The sequence below is a fragment of the Physella acuta genome, unplaced genomic scaffold (genome assembly GCF_028476545.2).
Source record: "Physella acuta isolate Inbredline_101_S28 unplaced genomic scaffold, ASM2847654v3 ptg000918l, whole genome shotgun sequence".
Classification (NCBI taxonomy): Eukaryota; Metazoa; Mollusca; class Gastropoda; family Physidae; genus Physella; species Physella acuta.
Window position 1 is genome coordinate 460,508 of NW_026732435.1, and position 15,823 is coordinate 476,330.

The 15,823-nt window shown below is 34.2% G+C and overlaps 1 protein-coding gene and 1 long non-coding RNA gene across 2 annotated transcripts; both read right to left on the reverse strand.

Annotated features, from left to right (window-relative positions):
• Positions 1–67: 67 nt before the first annotated feature.
• LOC131953378 (serine/threonine-protein kinase Nek1-like) lies at positions 68–5,962 on the reverse strand. The gene is made up of 13 exons (XM_059316540.1): positions 5,839–5,962; positions 5,569–5,604; positions 5,004–5,064; positions 4,836–4,877; positions 3,530–3,585; positions 3,139–3,222; positions 2,825–2,892; positions 2,473–2,559; positions 2,290–2,344; positions 1,153–1,196; positions 954–1,034; positions 357–432; positions 68–175 (listed from the first exon to the last, which is right to left on the reverse strand). The coding sequence occupies exons 1-13, from the start codon at positions 5,953–5,955 to the stop codon at positions 68–70; spliced, it is 915 nt and encodes a 304-aa protein (XP_059172523.1). The 5' UTR covers positions 5,956–5,962.
• On the reverse strand, positions 1,320–1,928 carry LOC131953386 (uncharacterized). The gene is made up of 3 exons (XR_009388640.1): positions 1,857–1,928; positions 1,506–1,592; positions 1,320–1,377 (listed from the first exon to the last, which is right to left on the reverse strand). It is a non-coding gene; the product is annotated as an uncharacterized LOC131953386 (long non-coding RNA).
• Positions 5,963–15,823: the final 9,861 nt, after the last annotated feature.

Consider the following 15,823-nt stretch of genomic DNA (forward strand, 5'->3'; position numbering starts at 1 on the left):
GGACAAACAGTCAGCATTGTTATGGGACAAACAGTCAGCATTGTTATGGGACAAACAGTCAGCATTGTTATGGAACAGTCAGCATTGTTATAGGACAAGTAGTCAGCATTGTAATGGAACAAACAGCCACATCATTTTGGCTTTTATCTGCCCATACTGTTTTCATCAGCTTGTCCTTAGAAGGTCTCAAATATTAAATATATTTTAAAATTTCACATCAAAATTTGTTGGAAATTCTTTTTTTATTATTTTTCTACCAAACTAAATTTAACTAAATCAACCTAATTTCACAGGGAAGGGGTACTAGAAAAGATAAGCATACAATAAAAAAATTTTGTTTCAGAACAGAGGCTTACCTCGGCAGACAATAATCTTCTAACACGCTGCATGATGAAATTTTTCCTTAAAATTGAATTGACAGTAGGACGATCTCTGAAAAAAAATTATTTTTCTACCATATAATTCTGACAAAATGTTATTAATTTAAATGATAAAATGTTGAAATTATTCCATGACAACCCTCACATAGATTAACTTCCTGGAATAACTCTAGCTAAGGCCTCCATGGCTATTCTGTCATCAGACTTATACTGTATTATCTTAAAGTCGTAAGAAAACATTTGGGGGACTTGACAACTTGGGGTCCCTGGCTGCAAGTCAGTCGGGCTACTAATACTCTGCCACTGAAATCCTGGTTTTTTATTTTATTGAATTAATCAACCTCAGTTTTATAATTTATAGCTAAATTTAAACGGTAATATTTGCAGAGATTTTTCTATTTCAATCCTCAGTCATCAACGATAAAATAAGCAACATTAACATTAAGCTTGGTGAAACTGAAAAGGGCTAACAGTACTTGAAAATTCCTACATTTGTAACAAGATATCACATGATGTAATAAGATATCACATGTTTTAAAAGAGCAACCATATGAATTTACAAAACAGCCTCACCTTGGATTTCTTTTAAATAATTGGGCTATCAAGCCCCTTAAATCATAACTAAACTGTGGAGGAACAGGAGGGTAGCTTCCCCTTAAAGAAAAAGGTACACATTAGAATTTCAAACAGTTTTCATCTGTGGAAATCAGTTGATCTTTTTTAGTATATATTAAAGAATCCATAATTAGAATCACTACAGCAAAAAATTTACCTGATAATTTTTAGCACCAAATTTTTCATATTAGAAGCTTTAAACTGAGGAGTAGAAATGTATTAGCATGAGTATATCTCATAAACCATGAGTTAAATCTTATCAAATAAATACTAGAAAAAATGTAGCCTGTAGTCTCTATTTACAAAAGTAGCAAAAAAATTACTAACTGCATGTTTCAGTGTGGTTAGCTCATATAGCACACAACCCATAGACCATATATCACTGAAAGAGTTCATCAATTAAAAATGCATCACAAACACTTAATAGCTGCAGCTTGTTAAGAAACTATAAATACTTTTTTCATAAAAAAATGTTACAAAATTAAAAATGGGCATTGTATCAGTTTTTACCTTTTGTTATTATAAGGCATGTTCTCTACAATTTCAGGAGATAAATAATAAGGTGTACCAATGCAGGTGTGGGCAAGCTGAGCAGTCCTACAACAGGTGATTTAAGTTACAGAAAATATATTATTAATAATTTATAATTAGGATGATCCAAATTTATAAATCTAAAAAAAAAAATGTTTTAAATAGAAAGTTAGAGAAAATTGATGGAAAAATGTTTAAATTGACAAAATTAATAATCATTTTGAAATGTTTAAACTAACAAAGTTATAGATTTGAGAGGGGGGGGGGGGGGTTCAAGATGATCTGAATTTATAATGTTACGAAATATGTAAAATGAACATCTGTACTTACGAGTTTAAAACTTTTGCTATACCAAAGTCCCCAAGCTGCACAGTGCCAGTGTTGGTAAGGAAGATGTTCTGTAAAAAAAGTAAAGTAAAGATGCTCTGTAACAAAAGTAATGTAACTAAAGATGTTCTAAAACAAAAGTAATGAAAGAAAGGAAGATGTTATGTAACAAAAGTAATGTAAGTAAGGAAGATGTTCTGTAGAAAAGTAATTAAGTAAAGAAGAGGTACCAAGAGAAAATATAAAAACCTGAGACAGCAAATACCTGTAACTTAATTTTCCCAAGGGAAAATATAAAAACCTCAGAAAGAAAATACCTGTGACTTGATTAGCATGAGTATATCTCATAAACCATGAGTTAAATCTTATCAAATAAATACTAGAAAAAATGTAGCCTGTAGTCTCTATTTACAAAAGTAGCAAAAAAATTACTAACTGCATGTTTCAGTGTGGTTAGCTCATATAGCACACAACCCATAGACCATATATCACTGAAAGAGTTCATCAATTAAAAATGCATCACAAACACTTAATAGCTGCAGCTTGTTAAGAAACTATAAATACTTTTTTCATAAAAAAATGTTACAAAATTAAAAATGGGCATTGTATCAGTTTTTACCTTTTGTTATTATAAGGCATGTTCTCTACAATTTCAGGAGATAAATAATAAGGTGTACCAATGCAGGTGTGGGCAAGCTGAGCAGTCCTACAACAGGTGATTTAAGTTACAGAAAATATATTATTAATAATTTATAATTAGGATGATCCAAATTTATAAATCTAAAAAAAAAAATGTTTTAAATAGAAAGTTAGAGAAAATTGATGGAAAAATGTTTAAATTGACAAAATTAATAATCATTTTGAAATGTTTAAACTAACAAAGTTATAGATTTGAGAGGGGGGGGGGGGGGGTTCAAGATGATCTGAATTTATAATGTTACGAAATATGTAAAATGAACATCTGTACTTACGAGTTTAAAACTTTTGCTATACCAAAGTCCCCAAGCTGCACAGTGCCAGTGTTGGTAAGGAAGATGTTCTGTAAAAAAAGTAAAGTAAAGATGCTCTGTAACAAAAGTAATGTAACTAAAGATGTTCTAAAACAAAAGTAATGAAAGAAAGGAAGATGTTATGTAACAAAAGTAATGTAAGTAAGGAAGATGTTCTGTAGAAAAGTAATTAAGTAAAGAAGAGGTACCAAGAGAAAATATAAAAACCTGAGACAGCAAATACCTGTAACTTAATTTTCCCAAGGGAAAATATAAAAACCTCAGAAAGAAAATACCTGTGACTTGATGTCCCTGTGAAGTATCTTCCTGTCATGAATGTGTTTGATAGCCAGACACAACTGAACAAACCAATCTAGAATCTGAAAAAATAATTACAAATAGGATTTATTTTATATTAATTTAATTCAATATTAATTAAAAAAAAACAGCATCAAATTACTAATTGTGGTTTATTTTGTATTAATAATTAATTGTCGAATATTAGTTTGAACAAAGTGTGTCATTATCAGCTATATATATATATATATATATATATATATATATATATATATATATATATATATATATATATATATATATATATATATATATATATTGGATAAAAGAATGTTAAGTAATGAAAAAGTAATAAAAGCCAGTTTTCTGCTCATTAAATGTCCATCTCACCTGGTCCTCAGAGAACAGCTGACCTCTTCTTTCATTTATTTTTCCGTTTAAATCACCTGTAAGACATTGTTGATTATAGTCCACATGAAAAACATTGCATAAAAACATCAGAATCAACATCAGAAAAACCACAACAAAAACAACATGTGATAATCTTGAACAAGGGTAAGCATTAAGTTTGATTGAAAAACGCTTATTAGATAGCCTAATGTGGTGCATGAAATGTATTTTTTTCCCACGTTTTCTTTAACTTGCTTTCGCCTCTGTTTGTTTGTTTGTTTTTCCAATCAAATCTTGCGATCGAAATTTCTGGCACTTCCCAGTTAGCTAGCGCGCTGAAATTTTCAGGGAAGCTTTGTTTCCGATGACAATAGAATATTCAATTGTTATTATTAATAAATTGATCCATGGAAATATTTTATTGATCATTTTAGACCATTATATAATTGTACAAAAAACGTGGGGAAAAAGGGACATAACCCAGTAACTGTAATTTGATGAAAACAAGGTTCGGTACTCTCCCTCTTTTTGCTTACTGAGTAGTTGTCACGCGGTGTTTGTGTACAAACAACCAGAACGTAACAACTGGTGGCCAGTATGGGAGAGACGATATGGTCGAGTGGTTGGGCACACGATTGCTATCCCACTCGGCGCAGGTTCAAATCTATGTGTTCTAGTCAGTAACGTATTCACACAACGTGTTTTTTACAAGTTGTCTTTGTTTACCCAAAAAAAAAAGTGAAAAGATAAAATCGATAGCAAGATTTTAATGCAAACAAACAGACAAAGACTAAAAAGTAGAAAATAATAATCATTAAAAAAATAATTTTTTTAGCCATGCTGTCCTAATAATAATCATTAAAAGTTTTTAAAAGATGAAAAACGTGGGGCGCCGTGATTTTCTTAGTTTCTAATACTGTTGACTCTCTACAAGCTCCCTAATAAAAGTCAATAGTATTATCTAATCAATAGTAATATAACTTTTACTTCGGCGCCCCACGTTTTTCCTCGCTTATAGTAGAGTGATCGCTTGCATTATTGTGATGTATAGCATTTATTTTCTACTTTTTAGTTCAATCAGAAAACGTGGGTTTTTTTAAACTTTTTTTAATGATTATTTTATATAAAAGGGAAACAATCCACTTTTTTTAAAATTCTTTAAGTGAGACAAAAACAATGACTGTTATCTTAATATACTATACCAATGCACATAAGAGCTTTAACCTGTTTATTCACAAGGTTAAACTTCAGAAAAAAAATCATGCAGTTAAAATAAAAATGACAAAATAAAAAATATAAAACATACCTCCAGCACAATAGTTCATGACAATGTACAAAGTTCCCTTTTCTAGGAGCAAAACAAAATATTCATTTTTTTTTTTAAATCTTTACTTCCAGAGAAAATATAAACATGGAAATAAATAAACATCATTTTTGTCAGTTGAAATGCAGCAATATCTAAGTTAACTAGTACCTTCAAATGATTCCACATATGCCACAATGTTTCTGTGCTTCAGCTGAGCAAGCACAGCAACCTATTCAACATAAGCAAATAGTTAACAATTCATTGTTAAACACACATTACTAAGCCAGTTGCATAAAACCCCACTACTTGTGAGCTAGACATTTGGTCCTGGAATTATTACAGTATTTCACTAAGTGTAAAATGGTGCTCACACAAATGTATCTATGCCTGCCAAAGTGGGATTAGCTGTGACAGTTAGGCTGTACAAGCTTGTAGAATTGTAAGCATTTTTCTCATTAGGACAGCATGGCTAAAAATGTTTGTCATAATAAAGAGGAAAGACTAATGCTACTCTTCGTTGTTTTTTTCTGATGGTGGAATACAGAAGTTTATTGAATGCCCAAATATTTATTAATGATTATCTTTTTTAACAAATTAATTGACAAATTTGACTCCTTGAACAATTTATTCTTTTATAATTTTGATTGATGTTTATATTTGGAAAAAATATAACACAAAATAATGTTTAAAAATGTTTTGCAATAGTATATTCAGGTGGTCATAAAACAGATACCTCTTTTCTAGCTTCATCTCTCTCTTTGGGTGACATCTGTATTTTGAAACAAATAAAAGTTGGATTAAATATTAATGAAAATACTACCTAAGATTACATTTTTTAAAAAGAAAGAAAAGAAAAAAGGGGAGTCCTAAATCCCACCTCTGCAGCAGTCACAGGTATAATGTTAAACAAAGGATACAAAAATATTAGAACCAAAGACGATGTTAATCTAAGATTAAAACAAAAGACAGAACTGACAACTCAACTTCTGCTGGATGTAATTACCTTCATGATGTTTATTTCCTTGATAACATATTGTTTGGCAGAGTCTTTCTTCTTCACCAGCACCGCTTTCCCAAAGGCTCCTTCACCAATCTGGCGTTGCCTGCTGTATTTATTCATGGTGGACTGTCTGTTGCTTACAGCTAGTTGTTTAATGAGGGCTCACAGAAATTTTTTTTGTATTTTAACTGAAATGGATACACATCAACAACAGCTCAGCAAAAACAATTTTCAGTAACAGTTTTTCTTTCTTGGAATTAAATTTTAAAATCTATGATTTGTGACCTCCCACCTTAAATTTTTACAATTTTTATGCTAACTTGTAAATATGCTCATGACCATGTTGTCAGACAGGAATTACGCATGGTTTCTAAACTGAGCCTTGCCATTTACACTATTAAGACAAATATTGATTAAAATAGGTTGGACTTTTAAACAAGCTACCTTCAAGATGGCAGATTGCCACATTCCTACATGATTTTTTACAAAATATTTAGAATGTAGTCTAGATAACTAGTATTTTAACAACATTTTTTATTTCAAATAGAAAAATTTATGTTTTTTCTAATCAGAATTTAACAATTTAACATCAACCGAGCTGTAACGGAACTCAAGTTATTGTGTTTACAGTATAATTATTAATTATAGTAGATCTAGAAATCTATATGATGAAGTACTAGTACTGAGGTGTAGTAAGTAAACCGATGAAAACTGTCAACATTTCAAGTGATTTTTGTCCACGCTTACAATACTTCCTATTTACTCTGTAATGTGTATATTCAGTGTATAGTATAGTAAACTATAGGTTAGGAGTAGTTAGGACATCTCATACAGGAAAGTAAAATCATAATAGTAAAATGTAAAAATTAAAAAAAAAAAGAAAGAACAAACATAGGCCTAAGCCCTAAACAACTTGAAATTCATTGGAGAATAAATGAAAAACTTAATAAACACAAATATATTTTTACATTATAATTTAATGAAAGTAAACTGTTGGTTTCGGTACAATTATCTATAATCAGAGAGCCAAGAATCTTAATTATTCAGATAATTAAGCTATCACGTCTTCGCATAGAAACCCATTGTTTGGGTATGTGATCCGCCACTTTGGATAATGATGTCATGTTGTTAAAATGTTGGATAAGATGTGATGTTGACACTAGATTTAGATCTGCATGCTTGACTAAATTTAATTATGAAGAAATTTATATGCGGTTTTATTCAAAGTTCGCAACATGATTTTAAATATGATCTTTTATATTTAATAAGATTAATTACTAATGGTAATTTAAAGTGTATATGTCATTTTTGAACAATTGTTGTAATACGACACTTTGAGAGCTGAGAAGAAAAAAAAAGATTTTTCTAGACCTCCAATCGAAAAATGGAACTCTAGTTCTGGCTCTGTTACAGTTCATCACAAACTGCATAAACCATCCACCCCCACCTGCACCCTAAAAAAGGTTATTCATTTGCCAAACGGATAACAGTCTGACTCATAAAGGCATGGCAGATTTTATGTAACACAAAAAGACATAAACCCTTTATTAAAATTTTTTTTAAAGTTATATAACACTAGGCATGCTGCCCAGCTTCGCTTAGGCTTTCAAAAACATTTAGAATTCGAATGCTTAACTAATTCGCCCGAGGGTCGTTCTACGACCTCAGGAGTTATGAAGAGGTTCCTACGTACAATTTTTGTTTTCGATTTATAGCTCATATAAGGCGCCGGTCAGTCGAGGTCAGTTTTGACCCCCTCATCGTAGACTTTTCGGCCAACTGGCCCCCGTGTTCTGTCGCCCAAGGCAAGATCCTGTCAAATTTGAAGCGCCTGTGGCGCCGGGAACAGTGTTTCTTCCAGACTTTTTTCTCCGGGGGGGGGGGGACTTGAAATTTTCGGGGGGGGGGGGGGCGGTACACTTTCTTCGGGGGGGGGGGGGGCGGACACTGTTAAAAGTATATATTCTCTATATAAATTATAAAAATTTCATTTCGTTCGGGGAGGGGGGGTAAACCCCCCCCCCCCAAAAGTTGCCTGGAAGAAACTCTGGCCGGGAAGTGCCCTGTCGAGCACTCGACAACTTTGCTTTATATATTATAGAGATTAGCAAATTGCATAGATAAACAAAAGATTTCAATAAAGTAATTATATAGTATAGAAATTTATTATTTGAATAGATTCTAGATCTACAGGGTCCACATGTAGGGTCTACATTTGTGTAAGTCTAGTTTTTCCGTAGATCTATAGATCATCTAGATCTAGATTCTCTAGATCTAGATGATCTAGAATACCTAGTGAGGTGGATTGTAATGACTGACGAGAAGCCGCGATGGTTGTTAACAGCCTTTATTATGTACAGACGCCATGATGGAAAAGAGAGAGAGGGAAATGGCGAGAGAGAACTATTTATAGATAACAACATGTAAGGGACATCACTCAAGATAACAATATAAATATAATACTAATACAGAGAGTGAGTTCCCTTGACCTCACAATTAACTCAATCTATTACATCCCTTTACCCTTAGAACACAATAACACATCTCTCAATAGAACAATTGATAGTATCCTAAAATCACCAATTATATTGTAACATGAACACTATGGTAGATTACATCCTTACAAACAATGCACAATATGCTACAACATAATCAAAATACAAAACAATAATGTCAAAGTCCTTTTGACCTTTAGAATCATAGGTCTAACTTATTTGGGACTTTGATTGTCCTGCTTGACCTTCTCAAAGGCTTTTGATTTGGTGACTCAAGATTCTGACCATCTGGATTCTCTATCTCAGGAGGTCTAGGATTTAAATCATTAACTCCAGAATTTACATTTTCTGACTCCAGACAACTTGGTTCACTCATATCAACAGAACTTGGCTGTGGAACAAACTGAGTTGGTGTGAACTGATCAGACTTGGTGGGATTGATAGATTCACACTTATTATCTGCACAAGTTATTTTTAACTTTATAAGACACAGGTCCTGTACATTGAACAATTTGACCTGGTATCCATTTTTCCTTTCTCCCATAATTTCTTAGATACACATTCTTATTAACACCAAATTCTCTTTCAATGGGTGTTCTGTCATGATTGACTTTTTGAATTGGCATCTGAAAGTATTAAATGGCAAAAATCTTTTTCTCTTTTCTTTTGATGTTACCCTTTTAGTTTCTGTAAGTGCTAATGATGTTAGCAAAGTTGTTTGATGATCACATTCCTTCTTACTAATGTATTTTCTTTAAAACATTTGAAATTGCCATATCACCATAATCATTTATTAAGTTACAAATACTTTGTTTAGGCAACTCTGACTGATAATGGACTGTATCTTCTCCATCTTTTATATTATCTTCACAAAGGTTTTTATTTCTTATTTAATATGGCCTTAAGTCATCATTCACAGACTCTTCAGGCCAACCATTCTTACAGTACTCATCTACTTTTATTAAGCACTCATCTTTTTGTGTTTCTCTTTTAATATCATTCACATTTATATTGGAGTTATCCATGATAGTGAAGAGAACAAATACATCTTCTGGTACATAGCTCAGGCTTTGGTTTTTTAAAGGTAATCTACTAAGACTATCTGCACTATTCTCAGATCCAGGTTTGTATTTCAATTCATAATTGTATGCAGTTAGTGTGATAGCCCATCTTTGAATTCTTGGTGAGGCATGCTCAGGTAGGGTTTTGTTTTCTCCAAATAAACCTAGCAATGGTTTATGATCTGTAAAGATGGTGAACTTCCTACCAAACAGAAACTTATGAAATTTCTTAACACCAAAAATGATGCCTAAGCCTTCCCTATCTAACTGAGAATAATTTTTCTCAGCCTGGTTCAAAGATCTACTGGCAAAAGCAATGGGTCTGTCACCCTTCTCATCCATGTGGGACAAGACTGCTCCTACACCATCTGGTGAAGCATCACATGTTAATATAAGTCTTTTCCCTGGGTCATAGTGAGTTAGTAAGGTGTCAGCAGACAAAGCCTCTTTTGCTGTATTAAAAGCAGTATCTTGTTGTTTACCCCAGTGCCAAGTTGCATTTTTCTGTAGCAGCTTGTACAGTGGTGATAGTTTACCAGACAGATTTCCTATGAACTTTGCATAGTAATTTATCAAGCCCAAAAAAGCTCTTAGTTGTTGGGTATTTTCAGGTTTGGGTGCTTCTTTAATGGCTTTTGTTTTCTCAGGTTGAGGTCTGATGCCTTGCTTGCTTAATATATAACCAAGAAAACTAATTTCTGTCAACATGAATTGACATTTATCTTTGTTTATCTTTAAACCTTTTTCACCAACAATTTTTAATACTTTATCAAGTGTTTTAAGATGTTCAGTGTCATTCTTACCAGTTATGTACACATTGTCAAAGTAAACACAAACATTTGGAATGTCCTTAAAAATACTGTCCATGACAGCTTGGAAAATTCCAGGGCTAGATGATATGCCAAAACATAGTCTTTCATATTGGTAGAGTCCTTTATGTGTGTTTATTGTCGTATAGACTTTTGAATCTGGATGCAGTTCTAGTTGAGTGTAAGCATGACTAAAGTCTAATTCAGTGAATTTGTCTCCTCCTGCCAAATTCAAAGAGATTTCCTCAATGTTAGGTATAGGGTACCTATTTAGCTCTATTTGCTTATTCAGTGTAGTTTTATAATCTCCACAAATTCTTATAGAACCATCCTTCTTTAACACTGGCACAATGGGTGTCGCCCAATCGGAATAGTCTACCTTCTTTATAATGCCATTAGATTCCAATCTACTTAGCTCATTTTCAATTTTATTCCTCATTGCATAAGGTGGAACTCTAGCTTTGCAGTATCTTGGATTTGTATCTTTAATGCTTAACTTCACTGTTCTATCATTTAGTAAACCTGAATTACCAAAAACACATTTATTTTCAGATATAACTTTATCTAGTGAAGTAAGACTAGATTCTTTTCCATTGTTCAATGAACAAATACTCTCCCAATTTAACTTAAGATCACTTAACCAGTTCCTACCTAGTAATGGCGGTCCATTTCCTTCAACCACAAGAAGAGGAAGTTTAACACTTTGACCATTATAACTTACATGAACCATACACTCTCCTATTACCGGAACATTGTCACCAGTGTATGTTGTTAGACACTTGTGACATGGCTGTAGAGGCACTGATCCTCCTGTGACAGCGTCAAAATCTTTCTTTGTTATGACTGTTAGAGATGCTCCAGTGTCAAGTTGGAAGCTGATGCTCTTACCGTTGATATTAACTTGTACATTGATGGGAGCATGACTTATTGATTTCACAGAGAACAGGTTGAAATCCGGCTGCGAATCAGTTTGAGCATTTTTACAGGTAGAGTGGTTCATTGGTTGGGTTAGGTAGTCTTGGTGAGAGTTAACATAGTGCTGCCTTTGGTTGCGGTACTGTCTTGACTGGCTAGATTTAGCAACAGACGAAGACTTTGCAAAGCAGGCCTTAGCAATGTGACCTTGCTTACTGCACTTATAACAAGTTGCAGACTTGAACTTGCATCGATGAGATGCATGGGGACCTTTGCATCGATGACATTTTTGATAATTATTACTAGATTTAGATCTAGGGTTTGAACGAGCAGGCTGTTTACCATAAGTTGAAATGCTCTGATGGGGTTGGTGTTTGTTGACTAACCTGCTGTTTACTGCATGGATCTCTGAAGGTGCTAGGGATCTCGCCGCATCGGATGACTGCTGGAATGAAGTTGCAAGTTGTATTGCTTTTTCTAATGTTAGATCTGACTCGAGCAGCAACTTTCTTTGAACATCAGGGCTGTTTACACCTGTCACAAACTTTTCACATAGTCTGTCAGACAGCGTTTCTCCAAATTCACAGAATCTACTTAGATGACGTAAAGCAGCAACATATTCTGATATTGACTCGTTTGGCTGACGAGTCCTACTGTCAAATCTAGCTCTACATAGAAACTTTGATGGGGTAGGCGCATGGTGGTCTGTTAGCAATTTGCTCAGCTCGTTAAAGCTCTTGGTAGTTAGACTAGCTGGTGCGCACAAGTCCTTTAGTAGCCTTAATTGTTGAGGCCCTATGACTGTTAACAAAACAGCTCTCTTTTTGGCTTCCATCGTCACGTCGTTAGCTTCAAGGTAAAAGCTTAACCTATCTAGGTAATCTTGAATGATTTCATCATTCGAATCAAATTCTTTTATTTGGCCATACAGCGCCATTATTCTAGAAATACTTAGCTAATAAGCTCTAGCAAACCTCTTTTTGCGTAAGTAGGTGCTCTTTCTAGTAGATGTTTATCCTCGTCGCCAAAATGTGATAGATTGTAATCACTGACGAGGAGCCACATTGGTTGTTAACAGTCTTTATTATGTACAGACGCCATGATGGAAAAGAGAGAGAGGGAAATGGCGAGAGAGAACTATTTATAGATAACAACATGTAAGGGACATCACTCAAGATAACAATATAAATATAATACTGGTAAAATCTTAGTTTAGCGTCGTAAATTCGGCCAAAACTAGTAATGTGGGAGAGAGTGAATTAATGAATATGTCATTAAATATGAGTATATTTTCGTATATTTTAATTAAATATTATAAATAATTGAATAATAGATCACCATTGATGGTTAAATCAATTTAAATATCCTGAAATTAATTTTTATCAACCCTGTTCGAGATAGTAAATTTGCTATTAAAAACAGCAGCCATCTTAAGAAAATGTTATTGAGAGTAGCTTCCCTTTCATTTCTATTCATATGAAAATGTATTTAAATATGATCGTCTTGTTGTATAGTCCGTATTACAAAGCATTTTTTAAAATGTGAATTTCCTAACAAACAACTTTATTAATTCTAGAAGCATTGTGAGATGCAACTTGTATCCATGTATTAAATCACGTTTTTTCTTACTCAGAGGCGTAGCGACCCTTCCCGGGACAAACTTTTCGATTTGCACCCCCCCTCGAGATTTCGATTTGCACCCCCCTTAAACTTTCAATTTGCACTCCCCTCAACCTTTCAATTTATTTTTCCAACCCATTTTGGCGCCCCCTAAGGTCGGCGCCCGGGGACATATGTCCCCCCCCCCCCGCCCCCCTCCTGATCTTACTATTACTAAATAGTTGTGAGTTTTGTCTTATTGTTTGAATGTTCACTATTTTCATTTCAGGTTTTTCTTTTCATCAGTTAGTAATTCTATCGTAACTTGTGACATTTTTTTTTTACTTCTCTTTACCTTAATTAAACCCCAACCTCCGTCATATTTTTGTCGTCAATGTCACAACAAGTCATAATGTAAAAAATTACGCTTCACTCTGCCTTATCTAAGATCTCTAACCATAATTTTGACAACATTAAATGTTTGTCATCATTTACATATACAAAGAGACCAAATGTATTATCCACCAGCTTCCCTCGTAAAACATCATCTAAAACAATGAGCCCGTCCACCCCTTAAGCGCGTGTTGTCATTATGGTCGATCCCAAGTCTCCACCTGCCAGACACATTTTGGTTATCCTTTGTTGTCAAATCGTCAATATCAAGTACACAAGTGAGTGATATGGGGTTGTCCATAAATGATGTACATATGATTTGCTACGGGAGTGAGTGAAGATTTGTGACGTCAACTCAGGCGGCTTTGCAATTTATGACGTGTCGGTCTCATGAAAGGAAGTGAACGGGGAAAAATACCTAGGTGATTGATGGAGAACCTCTATAATGCTTTGTTCAATCAAAATAACGATAAATAAGCATTAGTATACGTATACCTTGCTTAAAACACAAATGTTGCAAGCCTGCTAGTTTAAGACATTCGGCAAAACGTCCGCAACACATTATCCCCGTCAAAAAGGCTTGCCACCAAATGCCTGCCGAGGAATAAGCCGTGTCTAATGCGGGGCGTTAGGAATACGGCCATTAGCATGGGCCACGTTAGAGCACCAGTAAGCTATCGCGCTTTGTAAGATGACGTAAATACTTAAATTCAATTTCGCTAAACTGCGCGAAAATTTAGTAATGCTCCATCGTTTGAGGAAATTTAATTTATTGGACTTAAATTGAAATATGTTGACTGTCTGGTCTGGCTCTTAATTTCCGAATATCACTTTTAATGTATCAAGATTCAGAACTATAATTTACTTTAATATAAGTGTCATCTTATCGTTTATTGTGGTTTTTAAAAAGCGCAGAGCAGCTACAAAATCGGACGGCCATCCTGTTTTCACCAAGCTTCTTTAGGAGCTTAATATGGGTAGTCTAGTTCTATACGGTGTGAGCTTAATACATTTTTAAAGGGCCGAAAGCTTGCAGAAATAACTACGTACGTTTAAATGGACGAGTGATAGATGTGTTAGGGGCTGTTTAATGAACACCAACTTATGTAATCAAACTAAACGTCGCGAAAGCGTCAAAAAGGCAGTGCTTATTGTTTTTTTTTCTATAAAATTAGCCTAACGGTCGGCGGTACCGCTACATGACGTCACGTGCGAGCGTTAACTCGGTGACGATGTGCTAAGTGGGGGAATGAAAAAGGTAGGGTTCAAGAAATGCGACTCGGCAAGCTTTTGACATTTCTTGACCTTTCTTAATAGTTTTTCGTCCCCACTGAGAAAATGGATCACCAATGAATGACGCGTCATAATTCTACAGCTGGTCTTTCTCCCACAACCATCCCGTTTTCACGAGAAAAAAAACCTGACCAGTCTCCAAAATCACATCGCTGAGTTCTACTCAACCTCTCCCCACCACAAATCACAATTTCTATCTGAAACAATATGTTCATATGTTTGCTCTGTAATAATGCACGCTGTCATTACTATCACCGAGCGACGTCATTTATGAGCGATCTAATATTGATTTGCTTACTGCAAATAAAGTGTTAAAAAGTTCGACCTCCCAACAATTGTTGTGGTCTTGGATGCACACTATTAAGTCTGATATGGTCTATTAGTCATTCATGTCAACTATATTTTTAAAAAAAGAAAAATTACTATACAGGGGGTCATCCATAAATGATGTCACGCTTTTTTTGACGATTTTTACCTCCCCCCCCTCCCCTCCGTCAAACGTAGTCACAAAAAGCCAGACCCCCCCCCTAAAATGACGTCACACCTCAGCCTACACCCCCCCCCCCTCAAAATTGCAGTTGAATTTTTTTTTAGCAGCTATATTTTTCCAAAATCTTGTCTGAACTCTGTCAAAATAGAGTATTTTAATCAATTGTTATTACAATGTATTAAAACAGTTTTTTAAAACGCAAAATAACGTCTAAAATTCGTTTTGTAACATTGCTTTTTTAAAATGCAAAAGTGTGATGTCGCACCGTCTGAACCCCTCCCCCTCCCCCACAACGTCACAAAATTACGGGCCCCCTCCCCCCTACGAGTGTGACGTCATTTATGGACGACCCCCGGCATATATTAAAACAATACAAAACAATCATATTAAACCACAAAATCAACACAAAAGACATGCGAATAGACAATTTATTGTTTTTAAAACATGGCCGCTGCTTATATTTACTCATTGTTGTCTCGAACGGGGTAGTTTAAAGTTTATTCCAGGATATTTATGACTGGTTTGGTCTTGGATTGTGATTTGGTATTCAATTATCTGTTATATTATGTAAAATCTGACATAAATATGGCCAAATGAAAGAAATATTCATTAGTTACCTTCATCGCACATTACTAGCTAAGTTGGAATTTACGACGCTAAACTAAGATTTTACCATAATACTAATACAGAGAGTGAGTTCCCTTGACCTCACAATTAACTCAATCTATTACACCTAGATTTAGAATCCTAATAGAATTTTTTTTTAAGTTTAGCCCGAGGAAAATTGTATAAATTTATATATCACTAACACAGGCAAACACTGATTAAGTGACTTAACTGATTCCGTTAAAAAACTCGGCTATTCCACGGTGTTCTTCTTGTTTTTAAAGTTATTTATTTTTATTAGGTTTTTATGAATAGAACTAAAGATTT

What these genes read in the sequence shown, in the direction of transcription:
- LOC131953378 (XM_059316540.1), bottom strand. Translation starts at nt 5,955, where the DNA reads ATGAATAAATACAGCAGGCAACGCCAGATTGGTGAAGGAGCCTTTGGG. An exon ending in ATATGTGGAATCATTTGAAG is followed by an intron (nt 4,878 to 5,003) that starts GTACTAGTTAAC and finishes TTTTGCTCCTAG; the next exon opens with AAAAGGGAACTTTGTACATT. An exon ending in AGCTGTTCTCTGAGGACCAG is followed by an intron (nt 3,223 to 3,529) that starts GTGAGATGGACA and finishes TTATTTTTTCAG; the next exon opens with ATTCTAGATTGGTTTGTTCA.